This window comes from Rhopalosiphum maidis, chromosome 3 (assembly GCF_003676215.2).
Source record: "Rhopalosiphum maidis isolate BTI-1 chromosome 3, ASM367621v3, whole genome shotgun sequence".
Classification (NCBI taxonomy): Eukaryota; Metazoa; Arthropoda; class Insecta; order Hemiptera; family Aphididae; genus Rhopalosiphum; species Rhopalosiphum maidis.
In genome coordinates, this window is record NC_040879.1 from 18,032,679 (window position 1) to 18,054,648 (window position 21,970).

General features: G+C 36.0%; 1 protein-coding gene across 1 annotated transcript in view; it reads right to left on the reverse strand.

Annotated features, from left to right (window-relative positions):
• Positions 1-203: 203 nt before the first annotated feature.
• LOC113556410 (sal-like protein 1) overlaps positions 204-21,970 on the reverse strand; it is a 77,651-nt gene continuing 55,884 nt past the window's right edge. The window contains exons 2-8 of the mRNA XM_026961333.1: positions 15,161-17,953; positions 14,099-14,404; positions 10,287-10,423; positions 3,312-4,110; positions 2,575-2,720; positions 2,279-2,464; positions 204-1,835 (exon numbers count right to left, since the gene is read on the reverse strand). Coding sequence (XP_026817134.1) covers positions 1,497-1,835; positions 2,279-2,464; positions 2,575-2,720; positions 3,312-4,110; positions 10,287-10,423; positions 14,099-14,404; positions 15,161-17,953 — 4,706 coding nt within the window. The 3' untranslated portion in view covers positions 204-1,496. The remainder of the gene's footprint in view (positions 1,836-2,278; positions 2,465-2,574; positions 2,721-3,311; positions 4,111-10,286; positions 10,424-14,098; positions 14,405-15,160; positions 17,954-21,970) is intronic.

Here is a 21,970-nt window from a genome sequence, read left to right on the forward strand (position 1 = left end):
ATACTTTTTAAAACATAAATAAATATTAATAGTAAAACACACAATGCTAATAATAATAATATTAATATTAATAAATAAATTAAAATTAACATAGTATTATCGTTTGACACTAATAATGATCTAATCTACACTATTTATTTTTTTTAATAGGTCAATCACTTATATTCAGAGTAAAGGTTTAAAAAAACATACCTATGCGCATTTGAATTAAAAAAAATCATTATAATGGTATAACATTATGATGTCAAAAAAAAAGTGATTATAGGTAGTAATAAAAGGTATAAACTAATAAATTGTTATTCAAATAAACATAAGTAAGTAGTTATAGATACTAACTACCTAAAAAAAGAAAAAATTATAATAAGGACAAATAATTCTTCCAAAAGGAAAGCACAAAAATGATAACTATGATCACTAACAGTCCTAAACAATACATAGGATACACCAATAATAAACAATGATTCTAACACATACGAATAATAAACGATGATACTAACATAAAACAATAAGACATTTCAATGATTTGATCGTCAAAATAAAAAAAATTAATGGATAATGGTAGATAAATATATAGGTACATATTATTATATAAATAGATGAAACTTAGTATTATTGTTTCCACTAATAATGATTCATTAGTCACTGTCAAAATAGCTAATATGACTTATTCATTAGTTATTAAGACATGTTTATCAAATTAATTATTGACCAGTGTCTTGGTCGACTTCACTGTAGTGCATATTATTATGAGAATGGTTCAAGTCACGGGTATACCATATGACTTATTGAATGGCGAAAAATTTAATCGAATAAAATATCCTTTATTATACAATTACTAAATGAGGATGTCGAGTAAATTTTGAACAAGATTTCATTATGTTGTAGCGTTTAGAACAAAAATGTACCGATAAAAAGCTCGACACAGTCGGGTAAGTATTTGAAATTGCTGACAGTAATAAAACAAAAATATTTTTTAAATACTATCAGAAAGGTGTTTTTGTTTTTATGTTTTGCAAGAAAAATATAGTGTTTACAAAATATATTTTTAAATCAATTCTAAAATAATAAAAAAAAATTAAAAGGTTAAAAGAAAATATTTTGTAGACATTAGTTCAAGCGTTTTTAACATGTAAGAAAACCCTTTCTGACAATATTATTTTCAATAATTTTGTTTTATTTCTGTCTAGAGTACCTAACGATTCACAAAGGCATAGGGACCAACAGATGGCAGCTCTGCGATTTTTTTCCCGCGTGTCGCTCAAGAGCGTCTTATAACATTATTATGACGTATTGACGTCAAGTCATTGAAAAAATAAAATTATAGTAAGATCCATTACTAGTAAAATAATAATAACATAAAAATAGTATTAATAATAATAGTAAAAATAATGATGATAGTCACAATGATAATAATAAAATAAAAATATACAATGCGATTTGAGTTTTATCATCGGTTAAAACGCAAATACTCGAGTAAATGTTATGTAGCCAGACCTTCAGGTGCGGTTCTGGGAGATGTGATTAGTGTGTGCTATCGGTGACGATTGTGGCGATTGGGGCGCACAGTTGTTGAGCTGATGGTCGTCGGCGGACTTGATGTTGACGGCCGTCTGCCGATCGTAGTGTAAGTCCCAAAGTGGTGGTGTCCTTATATGATGGGAAGGTGGCGATGAAGACGACGACATGACGTTGTTCTGCTTGTCGGCGGATATGCTAGGTTCCTGTTTCATCATGTCACCCGGAAACGTACCGCCACCACCAAAGTTACCGAATCCGCCCAAAATGCGATTGTTGACGTTGCTGTTAACGTTCTGGATTACAGATATCTCGTTGATCTGAAAGGCAAAAACGTGAACAATAATTTAACAAATTACTATGGTATGTCTAATAAAGTTATTATTATTTTATATTGTATTGTTATTATTGTATTAGTATTGCCTAAATTTTATCAATATCTACGGATCGGAATGAAATAAGAACAATAGTTGGACAAAACGCATCGATAATAATAATAATAATAATAATAATAAAACTTAAAAAATAAATCTGTGACAATAATGAATGGCACAAATCGCAGTTATTATTTATAATAAAAATGTATTATGACCAAAATATTTAACAGGTAGCGATTATTTTCCATACGCGAAGAAATATATTCAACGACACAAGCCTTATCTTGGTAATAATATTAGTCATAATAACATTCAAATATTTATAGTATTAAGTACTATTGAAAAATAATAGTTAAAAAAATACCATAAAGGGATCGTATAATTACCTTTTGTTGATGAATTCCATTTAAAAAGGGACTGGGTAGAAACGGATGGTAATAGATTTCTGGTCTGCGTTGTAGGAAGTCCGTTTCTTTGACATTGTTGGCGATTTGCAACGGCGGAAGCTCTAGAGACATTCTTCGTCCTCTCCTGGACGTTCCATTTGTCCACATGTGCGTTCCCATGTGCACCTGTACATCAGCAAAACGAACAGAGATATTAATAACACATACGTATACACATATTTTTTAAACAAATCTCCTCCGAGACACTAAGGTAAATAGCCACCGAATAAGCTTACTTTGAGATTGCCTTTAGTGGTGAACGCTTTCATGCACACCGTGCAACGAAATGGCTTGTCACCAGTGTGAGTTCTCATGTGAATTTGTAGTGCGGATGACGAGGAGAAGTTCTTGTTGCACACGTGACACAAGTGTTTGGGCGAACCTTCAAACGAATAAGCAATATAATTTTAGTTATTTCATTGTACACAGTTATGGTATTGATTATATAAATACACATTACACAGTCATCATTAGACTTAAAAGAAGTAAAAAAGTTTTGAATACTAAAGGTTGCTAATCTATAACGATATTAGGACGGGTATAAGACCTATTATAGACAGTATGCATAAGTCATTTAAATATATATATATTATAGTTATATTTTTGCCTTTTGACTATTTGTCTAGATCGATTCGTTTGGTTTACATTATTATAGATGATTTTTTTTTTATCTTTTGATGTGAGATATTTGGTTCAATATAATATGACAGTAAAGAAAGAATTATGTAATAATTAAAACAAATTTTAAAAAAATAATTCAATTTTGAGTTACGGGTTGAATATAGTTTATTTGTTCGTAGCAATTGCTTATTTTGCCACCACTAGGTGATGAGCAATCGCAATGTTAATCCCTACCAGGAATAGAACTATAATTTTTAAAATCGGTTTGACGAGGGCAGATCAATCAAATTTCCGATGATGGCGGTGATATTATTTTAACACCTATACTACTACTACTGTACTACTAGCTTACTTGTTTGTCTCTTGGCCGACGGCTGGCCAGCTTCAGGATCGGGCAATGAGCGTTTCGGCGACGATGACGAAGAAGACGACATACCGCCCTCGGTCGCGGTTGGCGGTCTTCTGGAACTGGAGCCCGAGGCGTTGTACTGTTGCTGACCAACAGTGGGTACGGACAGTGTAACCACCGGTTGGATGGAGGATTTAGTCGACGGTGGTTGCGACGGGGGCGTCTGAGCAGACGCGGACGCTTGTTGTTGCGCCGGTGGCGGGGACAAGTCGGCCACCGACTGGACCGCGGTACTGGTCAACGACGGCCCGGTGCTCGTGGACGCGTTGGCCGATACCGTGGTCGAGGTACTGGACACCGCGGTCAGCAAACCGTTTGTAGGCTGTTGCAATACGACCTGCTGTGGCGGCGGTGGTGGCGGTGGCGGTGGCGGCGGCGGCGGCGGCGGTGCCAGAGACCGTGGCCCGACTCCGCCGGTCACCGTTCCGGACGACGCCGGTCCATTGGCCGCGGCCACAGCGGCGGCGGCGGCGGCTGCTGCGGCGTTTTGTGCTGCTACGCTCAACAGCATGATCTGCTGTTGGTGGTGGTGATGCATCTGATGCTGGTGGTGCTGCTGGTGATGCAGATGATGCTGGGCTGCGTCCCGGCTTTCGGAGCTCGCGTTGCTGGCCGTGTCGTCGTGGCCGCAGCTAGTCGAATTGTTGCCGTCGAACATGTTGTTCGACGAGCTACCTCCGCCGGCGCCCGTCGACGACATGTCTCGTGTCTTATGCGTTAGCATGTGCTGTTTCATATTACCCTGCAACACATGCAGAATACATACTGAAAGTCTGTTGTGCCATTATGTCGATATTTATTTTATAACGATGACGACATCACGAGTCATGTCGTGGTGGTGGTGTTAGGGATATTAAGGGTTGGATGGGGTGGTGGACAATATATATGGTTGGTGTATCGTACGTGACGGAGCAGAGTAAACCGCGTGTTTCAATAGTAACGAACAAATATATAAATACCTATACTATACAAGTAGGCATACTTAAATAAAACACGGTACAACGTTCGTCTCGTCCCGTACGGCAACACGTTCCTTTACATCTATACTTATCTATGATGTGACGATAAAATGTACTAAGAGGCGGGAAACTTTATTACACGGCGTGGTGACGCATACCGGATTCGGAAAAATCAATTTTTACACCTTCAAATATAATTAAAAATATTAATCGATGAAACCTCATGACGAAGGGAAGGCGTTTTCATAACAAACACTTGCACGCGATCCGACAAGAATATTTGTAATAATAATAATAGAGTCGTCTTGTAAACACGTCATCTCCCCTATCAAGGCTATAAAAGCTCGTGTTCAACGAGTTTCGAGTGACGTGCGTTTACCGATCTAATATAACCACCGGCGGTCCACGACTGAGGAATGGCGTTTCGAATAACAGTATTAAAAACTGTTATCGTTAGGTTTTGTCATGTTAAGTTACGAAAAACTTGACAGCGAAAACGACGGCAGTTATGAATTTATGATAATTGTTTTGCCTGACGTTTCGTAGGGTATGCCATCTGAAATGCATGCTCAGGAACGTGTAAATTGTGTGGTATGTTTGCGCGGCGGCGAGTTGATTTGATTATTAATTTTATTATGTTGCCTTTAAATAAATATGTATAAATTCCAATTTTTCGTACGTTGATATATTTTATTATTTCTCAAAATTGCTTTTTCGCGGCTGTACATTTCAAATCAGAAGTGTACAATAATAATGGCGCGCAGGAATGTTTCCCGAAAACTTAAAGACTCCTCAACAGCTCCATCGACAACGTATAGTTTTACCACTCTCGTCTACATTGTTACGAGCACATACAAGTCGTTTCGAACGTAATTTCGGCCAAGTACGCATCTCTATTCGTATGCACGCACTTCGAGGGGCACCGCAAACGTCGTGCGGTTTCGGTCTACGAACAGATATATAATACGATTATTAGCCCAACGTATTCGCTCCGCTAGAATTCTCTGGTGCTGTATAATATTCGTGAAAAATGGCCACGATATAAAAATTTCGAAACTCAGTTTCTGGTACAAAAATTTTAAATCGCAGTTCTATACTATACCTCTTATATTATTATGATAAAATACATTTTATTGTTTTGGCTGAGCATTTATGTAAAATAAAAATAGTTTTGAAAAACTTATTCGGTTTATTTCTTTTATTTTCAATAAGTGAGATTCAAAATAATTTCGCACCAAATGCTGCAGCACACGGTCATAGATCGTAACAATATAATTTCCGTCGCGGGATATGAATATGGAAAACATATAATATCATAAAATAACATACACACGTGAAAATATGTATATAAAAAAATACGGTCAAAGGTAAACAGCGTGAATCCGGCCAAAAAATCCAATCACGCATACAAACCGTCACACATTTTATTGTTTTCAATTAAAAAAAAAATTCCATTTCCGTGTATGATGATGTATAATAAGTTGACTAAAAACCGTCACTTCGCCGTCGGCAATATCAAGTGGAAATAATTTCGAAAACAAACATATATATAGGTACACATGCACACATATATACACACCACAGTGAAATGGAAGTGGTACACCTCTGCAGTTCGCAGAGTACGTTACTACTAAATGAGCATCCCAGCGAAACATATTAAAAAAATATAGGTATCCGAGTGAAGAAAAAACAAAGAGAAAATTAGTAATAAAAAAGAGCAACATTATTTTACACGAGAAACCGTATAGAATAGAAAGACAAAAAAAAACAAAACAAATTGCACTACGAAACATAAATGACTGTGGAAATTAATCCACGTCACTGCCGTTGAATTTTACTGTACGTTTTCTTCTACGAATAAAAAAAAAAACAACAAAAAAACGCGATGAATCGTGAAACAGATAATACTGATAATAGTAATATGCTATACAAGACGTATAATGTGTGATTTGAAAAATGACGGATGTATGTGACGGATTTGTGTGGAAACGTTTTCGATTCGGTATTGTAGACAGACAATGATGATTTTAGCGATCTCAGCTCGCAATTATAAACCGTTTTCGTCGTTTCCATCGTCATACAACAAAATTTTATGGATTTGACGACCGTTCTTTGTAGAGACGCACGCACACCGATATCTCAGTGTAGGTTAACGAAACGAATGATGTGTAAAATTATCTACGGACATATTATGGGTAGGGATGTACTAAATGTAGTACCACCTATACGGACAACACAATTATTTACGTCTTTAAAAAATATCATTCTTGTCTTATGTTAAAAATAAAAACTGTATACCTAATATTAAAAAGATAATAATATTTTTAAATAGTTGTGGGTTGTTATCGAAAAACGAGTAATATTGTTTTGTAGTAATAATGCAACACTATCATAAACGTTAAATATTTAAATCGATACAAAATTTGTATCTCGTGATTTAAAATAAAAAAAAGTCAGATTTTTAATATACAATGCGAAACAGCTAAAACAATAATTGTAATAAACTGAAAATAGTAGTAATAAATGTAAGATAAAATTGTCATCGCTTTAAAAATGTGAGTTTTGGGATAGTGTGGCTCACTCGCTAAAATCTAAATACGTCACCGTATATACATACTTAATGTAATAATAATATAATATAATATATAGGCATGTGCTAGGATATTAATAGGTTAATATCATAATTTCACATTATATAATAACGTGTCAGGGAGAAGAAAAATAACATTTTATAAAATGTATTATAATTTATAGGTAAACGGTGGTTTTATTTTGTATACAGAACTAAAATTATAAACTATTTCGAGTCACGAATGGTGATTAAATTAATGGAAGGTGACAGATACGATTATGGGCAGAGAATTAATAATGATATAAATTATTAGTATATATCTATACATGATTTGTATAAAATACTATGTATAATAGATACTCGTAATAACTAATAAAAATATACGTTGAGTAAGGAACTTAAGATTATTTAAAACGATATGATTTTTATGATTTCATTCAACTCATTTGCATGACGACATAATATAATAATAATTGTATTTTTAGCATAATATAATATTATATAAGCAATATAATTTTAGTTAAGGTACTCCTACTCTAAAGTCACTGAGATGAAGCATAGTAAGATTTATACGTATAAATTCTGCAATTATTTATACGTATTGTAATATTATGCTTTAGTACTATGGTTTCACAATAATTCACATTGCGCTCGCCAAAACTAATTACCTAATTTTACGAAACTAGATTAAAAACTATAATTTTTTTCTAAATTTTCTAGTTTCTACATAACAATATTATGTAAAAACAAACTAGCATAATATTCGTTTATTAGTAACGATTGCGTAATTAATTATTTAAAAATAAATTAAAATTATATTAAGGAATTATGTAATGAAGGAATAAAAGAAAAGACACTAAAAATAGTATTGAAACAATGAAATATGATGATTCACATTTCGTTTAAATTTATGTACGATGTCGTCAAATAAATGGAATCGTTTGTACCCATTAGATAACCGGTAGTGGTGGTCTATTGTTTTTGCTGTTTTTTTTTTATATACATACACATTTTATATTTGAATATTTAAACAGAATATTATTCGTCTTCAAATACGAGTAGCAAGTCTTTTTTTCCGATTCGTCGATGTATTTATTTTTAAACAAGTAATAATAAGGTTTTGTATTGTACGGTTAAATTATTTGTGCACGTTAGAGAACAATTCGAAAAATACAATATAAATAGAAATGCATTATAAAAAAAAAAAAAAAATCGCGATGAAAACCGCCAAGAGAAATTTAAATAATGTTGAAATGTCCATAAAGGATCACATCTGGCGATTATTTTGCAAAGCGGTGATATGCAGTTAAACGTATTGTTATAGGAAAAAATTTGTAACAAATATAAATATGTTTATTTATTTAAATTAGTTTATGTGACCGATATTATATAGTTATATTATATTTATATATTATGTAATAATGATGGCTATAATGTCTGATTCGAGTCGGGTATTTAGTTATTGAGATTGCTTTGTGACAATTTATATCATATGAATGTGTTTTATATAATATGTGTGCTTTCAAATGTCAAATATTATAAATGTATTTAAAATAATATTTTTTCATAACAACATACACCGGAATCGAACACTGGACCGTGGGATAAAAATGAAAATCGTTTCAAAATATTATTCTACTCGCTTTCGGAAGGACCCGACAAACGTAAATGTCAAAACAAAATTCACATAATATGCATAAAATATGAACGTCCTAGTTAAATAAATTAACCAGCGCACACAATGCCGTTGACGTTGGAACGCTCGAGTATTTATATTCCACGATGATAAACATAGCTGTGGGTATGTATAGGTAAAAGTAAAAGTGTAGAATTTTTTTTTCGTTTGTTTTATATTTGTATTTACTATTTAGATCAATATCGTTCTTTTGCCCGTAAAAGCAACAGGTTTTTTTCCCACTATTCGTTAAGATGGATCGAGAAATTAATCCATTATTCAACCTTCAGCAAACGACAGCGGGGAAAATGAGAAAATATAGTGCGATAGCTGCAGGCTCTCTCGAATCCGCGACGATGTTACCTGTCACAGAAAGCGAAGCGTATAGGTATACTACCAGGCACCAGTACTTGGGTGTATCGAGATGCCGACCAACAAGCGTAATATTATATGTTATATTAATATGAATATTATTATCTACCAATCTATCATCGTGTTAATAAAGTAGAGACAGAACGGTTGAACCCAATCGACCATAGACAATTCAACATTGGTTGTGTTAATGTTGTAAACATTTATTTATAGCTATCAATTATTGTTAAAAATATGAGAATCGATTGGTGCATTCAGAATACAATGCGACTATAGGTATGACACTACATAATTTTGTTGTTTGGCACCAAACTCCTTATAACAACAATAACGGAACTAAAGCAGCAATCTATCCAGTGGACGGATAGACTTTTGTTTTTTAAATTCATATTTTTTTCACCAATTAATTTTATTGAACAAGTAGCTAAAAAAAAATTTAGGATACAAGTTATAAGTGACTGAAGTGAATGAAATCTCTTCACTAATAATAATAAATACCATTAAGGTATTTTAAACGGTTATTCATACAACAGAGAACAATATGTCAATGAATATTATAATATCAAAAGATAGGTATTGATTTTAACTATGAAATAATAATCAAGTAATTTAAATGGTATTGTAAACCTATTTGGTATCTCATATTATATACAATAAAATACGTGTCGTTGTTCATTCTAACAATTGTACTGTCATTTTAGTTGTCTGTATGAAAAGGAGATAGATCGTAGGTTTTTTTTTATTTGTAAGAGAAGATGCAAATAACTGTCGATTGACAAAAAATGTTCGTTTGTTGGAACGAAAAAATTAAATGGTTCTAGTCCTCACTAGAATATAATATGTAATATATATAGTATTAAACACGAACAGGAAAACGATCTTTTTACAAGTATTGTATGTACGCGAACAATACTATTCAAGCAGTGAACAACCTCATCTCCTAAGGCCGTAATCGATTTTACAAAAAACACAATACAATTTAACACTGATCGTTTGAGAGTATTTTTTCGTTCAATTTTGCGACGAACTGTTGATTTTGACAGGATAAGAGATGGATTCTGGGTGGAACGAGGGCACAACGGATTATGGATATTTTTTTAAGTGCAATATTGCGTATCGTTAATATTTATGTTGGATACATCTATTTACTAATGAATAATTAAATATGTTACATATAATAATTGTATTTTTCACATTTTTATGTTTCTTCAATAAAAATGTCTTGAAAATGTGAGTATCATTCAGATTGTTTATTTTATAGTGCCATCGGTCGAATCCGGTCATGCAGAGGCTAACGGTTTAGGTTCTAATTTATTAATTAATAATCGTGTTGATCATACCTTTGTCGAGAATCCTCGGTCGCACACTGTACATTTGAACGGTCGCTCTTTGGTATGGCTTCTGTAGTGGATTTCGAGAGCAGAGTGGCACGCGAACGTTTTGAAACAGATGTTACATGTGGTATTTCCTCGAGCAGCTAAAACATACACATAGGAAATAATTATTTTGCATAAATTTTGTCGCGCACGTGGGGTAGTAGGTAACAACCCCGACACACAAATATTAAAAATAATAATAAAAATAAGATCTAAGCACCCGGTCCAACAAGTCCCGTCAACGACGGATACGTGCGCCGGATAAGTACTTTGCACATGTGACGGGTGAGAGGGGGACACAAATCAAAATATTAATGATAATAATTATTATTATTATTATGCCAGATGATATCGCGAGTTCGCATTTTTTAGCGGAATGAATGTCTTACATATTATTATAATATCAACAATATCTTACGTTACCGAGACATGGTATAATGTATAAGGTTTTTTTTTTCCCGAAATGTGATTTTTCTAAAATACTGTTTATGTGCAAGCAAATGTTTCAAATATTCGTTTCATCTTGTTTTCGGTATAAAAATAACCCGCATCTCACAAGTCACGACATTCGTTTATTTATATTTTATATATACCATTTTAGATTCCGTGCAGAGCGAGGGGGCGGTTTTACAATGAAGTGTACTCTATTTTTCTTTCGGTTAACACTTTTTGGGGCAATAAAAGTTTCAAATTTTTCACGTATTCCACTAAATCAACCAAATTGAACACAGATGGTACTTTACAAACGTCATTTTCGGGAAATATCTCAGTAAATTACTGAACGCATTCGGCCGACTGCGAATAAACGGCGGAAAGTATATAGATAAACAGAAAAACCCGTTTTCGTCGATATCTTGTCCGTTTTGGGTAAACCTAGTTGAGCCTCAGCAGAATGGTTTTTGTGTGCTAATTAGTATGATTTATCGTATTGATCTCTTATTGGAAATAATTTCATACTAGCTTTTAAGCGCCAAGGTGAGCAAACTGAATGCATATATTATTATTATAATATACTAAACCTACACTGCTTTCGATGTCTGATCGCAGATATACTTTTTTTTTTTTTTTAGCAATATTCAGTTGAAACAAAACTGTAATGTATTACAATATATTAAAAAAAAAATATTTAAGCGAATGAAATATTTTTTAGAAATAAAATCAATGAATCACATTTTTGACTGTTGTATAAACAGAGTGACGAGTAAACGAGTAAACTCATGCGAGTATTCACAATACACATATTATGTACATTTTACATAAAATACATAAAAAATATTATTTTTAGTAATTTAATTAAATTGTTTGTTATTTATGAATATATTATAATGATTATATACAAGTGCATTAAAATGAAAAAAAAATCGAATTAAAAAAAGAGACCAGTTTTATGTTATTGAGACATATTATAATTAAATAAATTATAAATAAATATAATATATGGAATTCATTAATTCGATCGAATTTAACGACATAATATTATTTCCCATCGCATAATAATACAATCATTGCTTAGGAGAAAAAATATTTTATAATAATTATTCATATTCAAAGACCCTTGGGAAAAGCTGTATACTATCACATATTTTGATATTTTATAACTAAATATAAGTATAAAACTGTACTACACAACACGTTTGGTGGCGTAACGTAATGTTTATTGATTAATTACTAATTAGGTATATAGATGTTTATCACTCGAGCTGTTTATTTATTTTGAGATCTCATGTGGTATCGCTAATATTATAGTAAAATAGTATAGGTATAACAGTTGCGTAACACTTTCGTAAAACCATTCACAGCGCGCGGCGGGTTTAAAATTTTGAATTTTATCAACAGATGAACTCAACAAGCTGCGCGAGTATACAAAAACAATAATGATAATAATAATAACAATAATAATAATATTATTATTATTATAAACCACACGAAGTTCTGTCGGTGAAAATTTGAATATTGTGTAAACAATAATCTCATAAAATTCTAAAAATGTTATAAATAAAAATCGTAACAATGTTTGTTTTTTATCGACTTTAAATTTTACCGTTCATTATTAATGGCTATGGCGTCTCAAACATGTATAAATCCGTGTTAATTTATACCCGACGGCAACGATTTCGAAATAATAGCGGGCGAACAAAATTCTTCCGCGCGTCGGCAAGCAAAATAATTATAATTTATGTTTTTAATTAAAAACAAAAAAAATATGTATATGTAAATACCGATAATACATCATTCGGCGTGTAAAGGCATAATGAAAATAATAGTAACATTATATTACAGTGTTTTAAAAAAAGACATGTGACGCACATGTGGTCGGTGCTTATATACGATAATAGCACGATAAATAATGGCAACGGCGTTTATAATTACTTATTTATTCTCCATAAAAACAATAAAATACAACGAACGTGCATTGGAAGAACGAACGAAACAAAGGAATGATACTACGATTTATCAGTTGGGTGCGTTGAAAATAATTTCCATCGTGTTATTATCATCAATAAAATATTATGCGACGGCGTGTGTATCGAGTGTACCGTGAAATGGATATTAATCGACACGAAAAAAATTAAATTAGAACAAAAAATAAAAAAATGGTTTTCCAATGAAATCACGGAATACCATTCGCGTTTACGAGAAAAAAAAAATTGAAATGTATCGGCCCACAGGAGAGAAGTGTAGGCATCTCATCTCGTCACCGTGTACAATAAAAACTTCAACTCGTTATACAGTTTATTATTGTTATTAGCGGTAACTGGTAATATTTCTATTTATACATGTCGAATACTATTACTACTACTTTTAATACTACGCGCGTACCTACTGTTTACACCAAATCTTAACACATCTGTTATGGTACTAATTATACCATTTAATAACATATTAGATTAGGTGTAATAATGATGTATTATAATTTATAATCATCTTTTTTAAGCTACTTGATTGTATTATAGATGGGTCATGATTATGATAATAATAATAATAATTTTATGCCCCCACTTCCGCACACGTGCCGGGATCGTACGCCGTTTGCCAACGAAAAGAAGACAAACAATTATTAGAAAAAATTATTATGCACAGCATTATAATAATAGTAAGGTGTTAACTAATAGATATATAATAAAGCTTATATTTTGATAGCGTCATTATCGAATATCGTGGCTACTATGATAAATATTAAATGATATTCGGTCATAGAAAAGATTCTAAGCGGTCAAACTTAAAATTATTATTATTTTTATGATCATCATTATTTATTATTATTATAATGCGCACATGGTTTTGAAAAAGCTCGTCTCGGACGGTAGTCGGCGAAAAACAAATGCTCGAGATTCTATTGATTTAGTCAACAAAGTGACAGAATGCATCTAAATATAAAACTTAATGACGCGATGAACATTTCAACGTTTTAAATGTCAATGCATTTTACCAGACAATAATGCGATGATAATATAACATAAGGAATTCAGGCGTGATGTATGCGACGCGTTTTTCATCCGAGCGTGCTTGACACGGTGCCAAAAAGTGCGTGCAATTTATTCTCCGGGACGAAAAGAATAGTTATTTTACACGAATTAAATTGAATTTAGAAAAAATGTGTACGATCGAGAGTGTCTATTCATAACTGCGTGCAATGGCAACACGCAATGGCACGTGATGTGCGCGGCGATGGTCTAAACTATAAGCCAACGCCAAAATAATAATAGCGAAACGGATGTCTCGGGTTTTTTTTCTTTTAAACATTTTTCTACAAATAAACGGCTTATGACACTTACCGGATGGTCCGAATGATGGTCCGTGGCCCGGAAGTCCGGCTGTGGAGTTGGCGGAACCTGACATGAGCCCGGCGAATGCCGGTGGCAGATATGCGGACATGATGTGATTGGCAGTGGTGGTCAATGCCGACTGTTTGGGTGTCAAATCAAGAGCGCAAGGTGGCGAGTATCTGCTGTTGTGGAACGACATCGATGCAGGAGATCCGGCCCGGGAACCGTGGTGTCGTGAAGACGACGATGTCGGCCTCGGCGAAAAGGAGTCGTCCGAAGTGTTAAGTGGCGGGCTGGCCATCATTACTCTACCACCTGAAATCATAATATTACGATATTAAAAGGATTAAAGTTTATTCAATAATAGATATATTGATCGGTAAATTCACATAATAATCTATTCAAACAGTCTGTTTTCTAAGGTTGTAATCAAACTAACTAATTGATACTTAGGGTTGCAGTTATTTGGCTGAGCTGATCGGGTAAGTAGTTAACTAATAGACTTAGATATAATAATTTTTTAAGTGTGCAATTATATTTACTGCATCGTTAAAGATTTTATATTGACAATAATTGTTACGCAAAATGATTTTGAAAATAATTAATAATAATAAATAATTATTTTGTAAATCAATGTATACAAGAGCAATGATCGTTGAAATAACGATAATTAATGAAATAATATTACACTGGTTTTGCCTAATCATCTTTAGTATTTCCAAATAAATATGATTTCTGTAAGTGTGGCCGTGTAATTTTATTCAAACAATCGTCTATACATTGAGTATATAACAGTAACGATCGTCGAAATAAGAGCCTAAACAATTAACTTGTCACTAATTTTTTCTATAGTTAATTTTCATATAATCGTGGTAACAAAACGGTGTGCATAAATCATAATAGTAATAGTAATAGTTACGCCCGTAGTTACGTTAGGTTAGGTAAAATATGTACATATTTTAACAAGGTGTTGATAAAATCTAACTAAATATAATAATTCGTGCATGTGTATATTTAACGCATAATTTTAACTACGTGTAACTATTAATTATTATATTATGAATTATTTACTTTTGTTTGACAGGTTTTCGGGTTGGTCTTGTAACCCGTCGTTCATAGTTGGGCTGTTGGTTCGTTCCTCTTCGCCACTGTACTTAGTATCTACGCTAAAGTCGTCAGTGTTGGCGTCAATATCATGTTGACGTCCATCTGCGTCAGCAGAGTCGATGTCCACGGCCATATCGTCGATGTACTCGGAGCATGTAGGGTCATCTTTGTTGTTGCGCGTCATACTGGAATCGGAGAGTGGCGGAGGAGACGGAATAGACGATTCACGCGATGAGCAACCAGCGTTCGCGGGTTTGCTCAAGTTCTCGGGTTGCTCTTGTTCGCGTTTGAACTGAAATAGTTGTAGTGATGATGAGTGATTATTCGACAGGTGATGTTGCTGTTGCTGCTTATGGTGGTGCTGGTGAATATTATGTTGCTGTTGGTGATGATGTTGTTGATGGTGGTTTGTCATTAATAACTGTTCGGCGGGCTGTAGTTGTTGCGAGGGTATTTGAATATTCGATGGGAGTGCTATGTCTGTCGAGGACGACTGATGTTGTTGCTGGCCGTGGTGGCTGCCACTTGGTCGGAATAGATTGGACAGAGCCGTCGGGAATGACGAGGCGGACGAGGCCACGGAAAACTGATGAGACAACGGAGACCGTGGTGTGACGGTGCCGGTGGAGGTGGTTGGCATTTGTGAGTTGCTGCCGTTCTGGTGGTGTGGACTCTGGTTTAAGTGCGGTGGTATCAACGCCGGAAAGTCTCTGTCTAGGTGCTCGGGAACCGGCAACGGGTTCATTTTAACGTTGGGAAATTTTGACGTGTGTCTCTGGAAATGGACTTTGAGGTTACCCTTAGTGGTGAACCGACTACCGCAAACGTTGCACTTGAACGGACGTTCGCCCGTGTGTGATCTGATGTGTATTTGAAGGGCTGAGTCACTGCCGAACACCTTGCCGCAATAACGGCACCTGTGCTTGTAAAAGTTGTCGCCACGGCTTCCGCCACTGCCACCGGCGGATTTACCGTCGTAAGGTGACAGCGAACTGCCTTTGCCACCGTTGCCCGAGCACTTCCTGAACGACAGCTCGTCCGCGAGATTGTTGGCCAACATTCCTTGGCTGGCTTTGTCCAACACTTCTTGGGCACGGCGCTGCAGCATTTCCAGCGAGTTGGGTTCGGTGGGCGATGGTTCCGGGTCTAAGTTGGTGATGATTGACGATGCAAACGCGGAAGAGACGGAACACGACGGGATGGAATGATGATGCGTTACGATTGGCGACGAAGTATATGGCGTCAGCGAAAACGATGTCGAAGACGACGACGAAGGCTGAGGCTGTGACTGGAGCGAGGTCGGTGGTAGCGGCTGCGCTGCACTCTCGGTCGTGGTCTGTGCGGAGTTCGATGCAAGTGGTTGCGGCGGTGGCAGCGGGGTTTGTGCCGCGGACGCTTGTAGAGCTTGCAGTGGCGACGGAACGGGACGCTGCAGTTCGGGCATCATTATAGCCATGATCGACGCCGGCGGGGGCGTCGGCGAGCGTGAGGTGGACGGCGACGGAGATCGGCTGAGTTGAAGCAGTGGCGTTTGCGTGGTGCAGTCGCCGGTGGACTGTTGCGTGGACAGAGACATCGGCACGGGGACCGGGATCGAAAGCGGCGTGACTGCCGGCAACAGCTGTTGCGGGACGGGCGGGGGCAGAGGCGGAGATCGCCCGGCCTGTTGATGCTGTTGAACCATTTGTTGCAACATTTCGTTCCGAGATATGGCCAACAGCGACAAGGGCATTTCGTTGGGCGATGCTGCCATGGCCGACATGACCGCGGCGCCGTCTTCGTTTCCATCGCTGAGCAGCGGCGGCGACACGGACAAGGTGCCGTCAACACTTCCGGCACCGCCGCCGCCACGACGGCTTATCTGCAACTGTTGACGGAGCTGTTGGATGAGACTGAGCTGCATCATCTGTTGGTGTTGCAACGTGAACAGCGACGAATTGACGATGGCTAAGTCTTGCAACACGTTCTGGTTGCTGACTGCGCCGTTGTTGACGGCCATCGCGGTGGCCGCAAATTGCGCCACGGCCACTTTGGTGTGTTGCAGCGCTTCGAGCGTCACGTGATGACCGGCGGCCGCTTGCTGTTGCTGCTGATGTTGGAGCGCTGGCACGTCGGCCGCGGCGGCAGCCGCCTGTACGGCCGCTTGGTAAGCGGCAAACGGGAAACCGGCGGGCACTAGTGCGGACGGATCGTCGACTGCCACACCGCCACCGGCCACGATATCATCGCCGCCGACAACGGAGTCTTGTAGGGCGCCACCGTAACGGCGGTTGTTGTTCTCGGCGTCTTGCCGCTGTCTACGCTGCTCTTCGTGAGCCTTGTTGTTGTTGTTGTTGTTGTTGTTGTTGTTGTTATTGTTGTTGTTTATGTTGTGACGGCCACTCCTCAAATCGGCCACGGCCATCGCCTGCAGACCGGCCGCGTTATAGTGGTGTCCGCGACGGTGATAATCGTCCATGTCGTCCATGTCGTCCAAGTCGTCGACAACGTCCTCGTCATCGTCCGCTTCGTCATCGTCCTCGATGTCGTCGGTGTCGTCGTGATCATTCCTGTGGTCAAAGTCGTCGGATGTGGCCGCGTTGTTGGCGGCGCCGGTGCGGAGCACGCACGTCTTGTTGTGTTCAGAGAGCTCGGAGAAACTCAGAAATCCCATGGCACATTGCCTGCAGGTGTTCGACAACTTTCTCGGCAACTTTTCGCCGTGCATCGGACCGTTTTCTTCGTCGTCTTCGTCGTCCGAAGTCATCGATGTCGCACCTGCGCAACAAAACGAAACACCAACATTAACATCGCAATCGATCTGGTCGCGGGGTACAGGACCCGACGCGTTTTTAATAAGGCGTTTACTAATTTTATTGCGCATGATGGGACTGTGATGGCACAGCGTCTAACCTAATCGGACGTGATTGTGCAGTGCACCTAACTCAAATCTGTATCTCTAATAGCGCTATGTTAGTAGGACGCGTATAGGTATGCCGTGATGGGACTGTTGTTTTTATTTTATTTTTTTTGGGGGGGGAGGAAGGGGGGTTGGTGACGAAAAACGACCGCACTAATCGTATAACACCGCAGACTTAAGGGGAGTCTATGTCTTATATGTTGGCGATCGCCACGTGATCAACGAACAAAATATATTAAAAAAAGATAGACAAACGACCACGCACGCGACAATACACTAGTATGTACCGTATAGACTCGTCGCGTGTATAGCAAAAGGAGAAAAAAGGAAAGAAGATAAAAAACGTGTGGTTAATTAAAAAAAAAAATAAAAACTTTTGTATGATTTAAACACTGCTCGACTCGCGTTTAATTTCCGTAAAAGTCTAGACGTCATTAATACCAATCTCGCACGCGCATTAATTGTATAATGTCACAATGATTAAATTTGTACACGACTTATACGTATATACATAAATATATATTTAATGCACGCGCATATAAGCGAACGAGCGAGCGCATTGTACTATATTAAAGTAACCTTCGTTAGTTTTTTTTTTTTTTTTGTCTCTTCTTCTTATTCTTCATTCTTTTTTTCGTTCTCACTGCGGGGAGAGCGGACTACTGTAATTATACCGTATATATTAATACGGACGAGATAAATAACGCTTAAAATATCCCGTCGTGTACAATACAATTATCGTTGCTAATGTAGGTAACATGTATACACGAAAACTGCTACGGGCGCGCGCGTCATTTCCACGGTAGATAAAACTTTGAAAATACAGAAACCCTACGACGGATTACTTTTAATGGGATTACCCTGCCGGCCTACCAATCGTTCATCCGTTCATCGCCGTTATGATGTCAAACAACGTAATTATCCGTGTCGTTCCTTCCAAAGTCACTCGTCTTATCGGTAATAAGTCGAGTGGCATCGTATTCAGGCGGTAAACAATAACAATAATTATTTTACGGGCTCGTTTAACGTTATTATATTGTTATACGATTATATAAAAGCGAAACTGTTAACGGGCCAGCGAAAAATTAAAATAATATACGTGCAGTTGCACAATTTCAGTTTTAAAACAGTGCAACATTTTTAGGCAAGCCAAACTTTTTTACCTTAGGAAAACAGAAGTGACAGCTAGGCAATGACGGGGGCAACAACGGAGTCGTTCTGGATTTTAAATGAGATACAAAATAAATTTGTTGTATCTTTTAAAAGCTTGTAGATACCATAATAATACTACAATAATCCTTAATAAGTTTTTTATCTTTTCAATTTTATATGAAACAGTAGTCGGTAAGCTACTTTATTTGTATTGGTAAGAATCGTATCCACAAAGAAATATGTAATTTTAAAATTACCTTCCAATACTTTATAAAATGTTAATTTTATTAAATAAATAACTCAAATTTGACTGTACTGGTAATAGCATAAAATAAAGGCCAACCAAAGGTACGAGTAAAATAGTGGCACTATATGTACCTTGCGATACAAATATTAGATATGATGATTTATCAATATATGTTATGTCGTTATTGCACAATATCGGAATATCGACTCCCAAGTAGTTTTTCGATTTACACAAGGTGAATAGACGGTATAGTATTTAAAAAATACCAATTTTATGTTATATAATATTATATATTATTTAACAATAAAAATAACCCGAAATCGCAAAGAAAATGCTGTCGAGTTTTTTTTTTTGTCTTTGACATTCTACCATTGAAATCGAATATAGGTACTGCAAGTAGCCCGCCGTTGGTTTTTTGACCACACGTTTTCACGTTTTTATAGTTAATTAATATTCTTTAATTTTTTTTTTATCGCATCAGTCTGGGCGGTGCATACAAGCCGCCCGCCGGACGCCGTTCATCTGTTGTCACACAAAAAATTAATAATAATACTAAACTCATCAGTGAAAATATAATTAAAATCACGACCTAAATGAGACCAGTTCGTTTTGTTTTCATTCCACGCGATTGAAACGCAAAATAATTTACAATTGTGACGGACGACTGTCGTAGTTATTATTGTTACGAAGAGTGTATCATCATCAAATTATAATTATTATTATTATTATTGACTACTATTGTATGTTATATACTTAATAAGTATTACTTATATATTATTATACGCAACGTTTGGCGCGGCCACCGTCCGCACCGATCATTCCTCGTTAATTTTATTGTACTATATAAGTGATAATCGTAAATCCGAGTAGAAAAATAATAATGGGAAAAAAGCGGCGAGAGAGAGAGAGGGACAGCTATTAAAAAGGTCGTTTAGTATAGTTGTTGGACTGTTGGTGTCTGTACTCAGTATAATAATAGTGGTGGTGCAGCGGTGGCGGCCAGGCCTCCCTCTCTCTGTCTCTCTGACGCGGCTCGCTGCAGCAGTTATACCGAGTTCATATTTCGCATAAAATATGTAGGCAGTTCTTTAAAACAGAAATAGTAAAAAAAATAGTATAAGATAAAAACTAATTTATTAATACCGCAAGAATGTCAATCGACGTTGGTCGACGTCAAATAATGAGACGTTTCCTGTAACGACGACGAGTTCCAGGAGTAGGTACGCGCCAATGTCCTATACCTATACTGCAGCAGTAATTTGACGTATACATTTTTCGAAGAAGCATATTTGCCATCGTTGTCATCGAAGTCGCGGCAGTAACATGACATGACAATGAAAAAACTGGTTCGCGTCATACCACCAAAGACTAAAATCTATTAATTTTGTTTTTTAGTTGCATTTTTCGAATGATCGTTTGAGTTTTTTATTCCGAGAAAAATTTTCATCGATATACATCATATAAATACACACGCACGACAAGAACCCTCGAAAAAAATATAAAAAAACCGTACTGCATATTATACACGTACAGCATACCTACTACCAACGATAATTTTCGTGATCTATATGTTCCATAATGGTTATAATATATATAATGATGTACTTATATACGTTCCCACCATTACTCGTGTAACTAGTAGTGTATACGTCTATAATAATCTATAAATATAATTCCAGAAGTTTATGACAATGTTAGGACTCTCAAAAGATACGTGGTATATTAAATACAAAATTTATAATTTGATCGATTTTTTCTGCAACTTCTCGTCTTGTACACACATTACAGAGCATCATACTTCACATATTTACATAAAATACTTCAAGAAACGTGCTTGTAATACATAAATGTTAAAATGAAACAATTATAAGTATTCAAGTACGAAAATGATAAATACTAAATTAATTAGACACCGATTATTTTTATTGTTAATTTTATAATTACAATTTTTTTTTTTAAAGGATTTTAATATTGGTGTAACATTTTAATTTCCCGAAAATGTTGAAAAATCATTGTTCCACTCGATAGCGGATGAAGCGAGTGTGATATATAGGACCGTCGATCATAAAATATTATAATGAGTGCATTTAGTGCACAAAAATTCAAAATAGATTGATCACACCCATATTATATATAATATAATATTATAATGTGTACAACGCCGACGTATTATTATTATTAGGCATATTATATGTATATTAAACGAGAATCGTGAGGTCCACAATATTATGTTCTGTACTGTTGCAGTTGTACGATAAACGCGTGTAATATTATAACGAACAATAATAATGTATGCATACGGTATAAGTGCAATGTATACATCATGATATTATATAATATTATACAACGTACCTACGCGCGATAGGACTTTCCACAATCGTTTTCTGTTAATTGGATTCTGCGACGATCTACGCTTTTAATATTACAATGTAACACAGGTGTGTGTGTGCGTGTAATACCGGGTTAGTATCTCTCC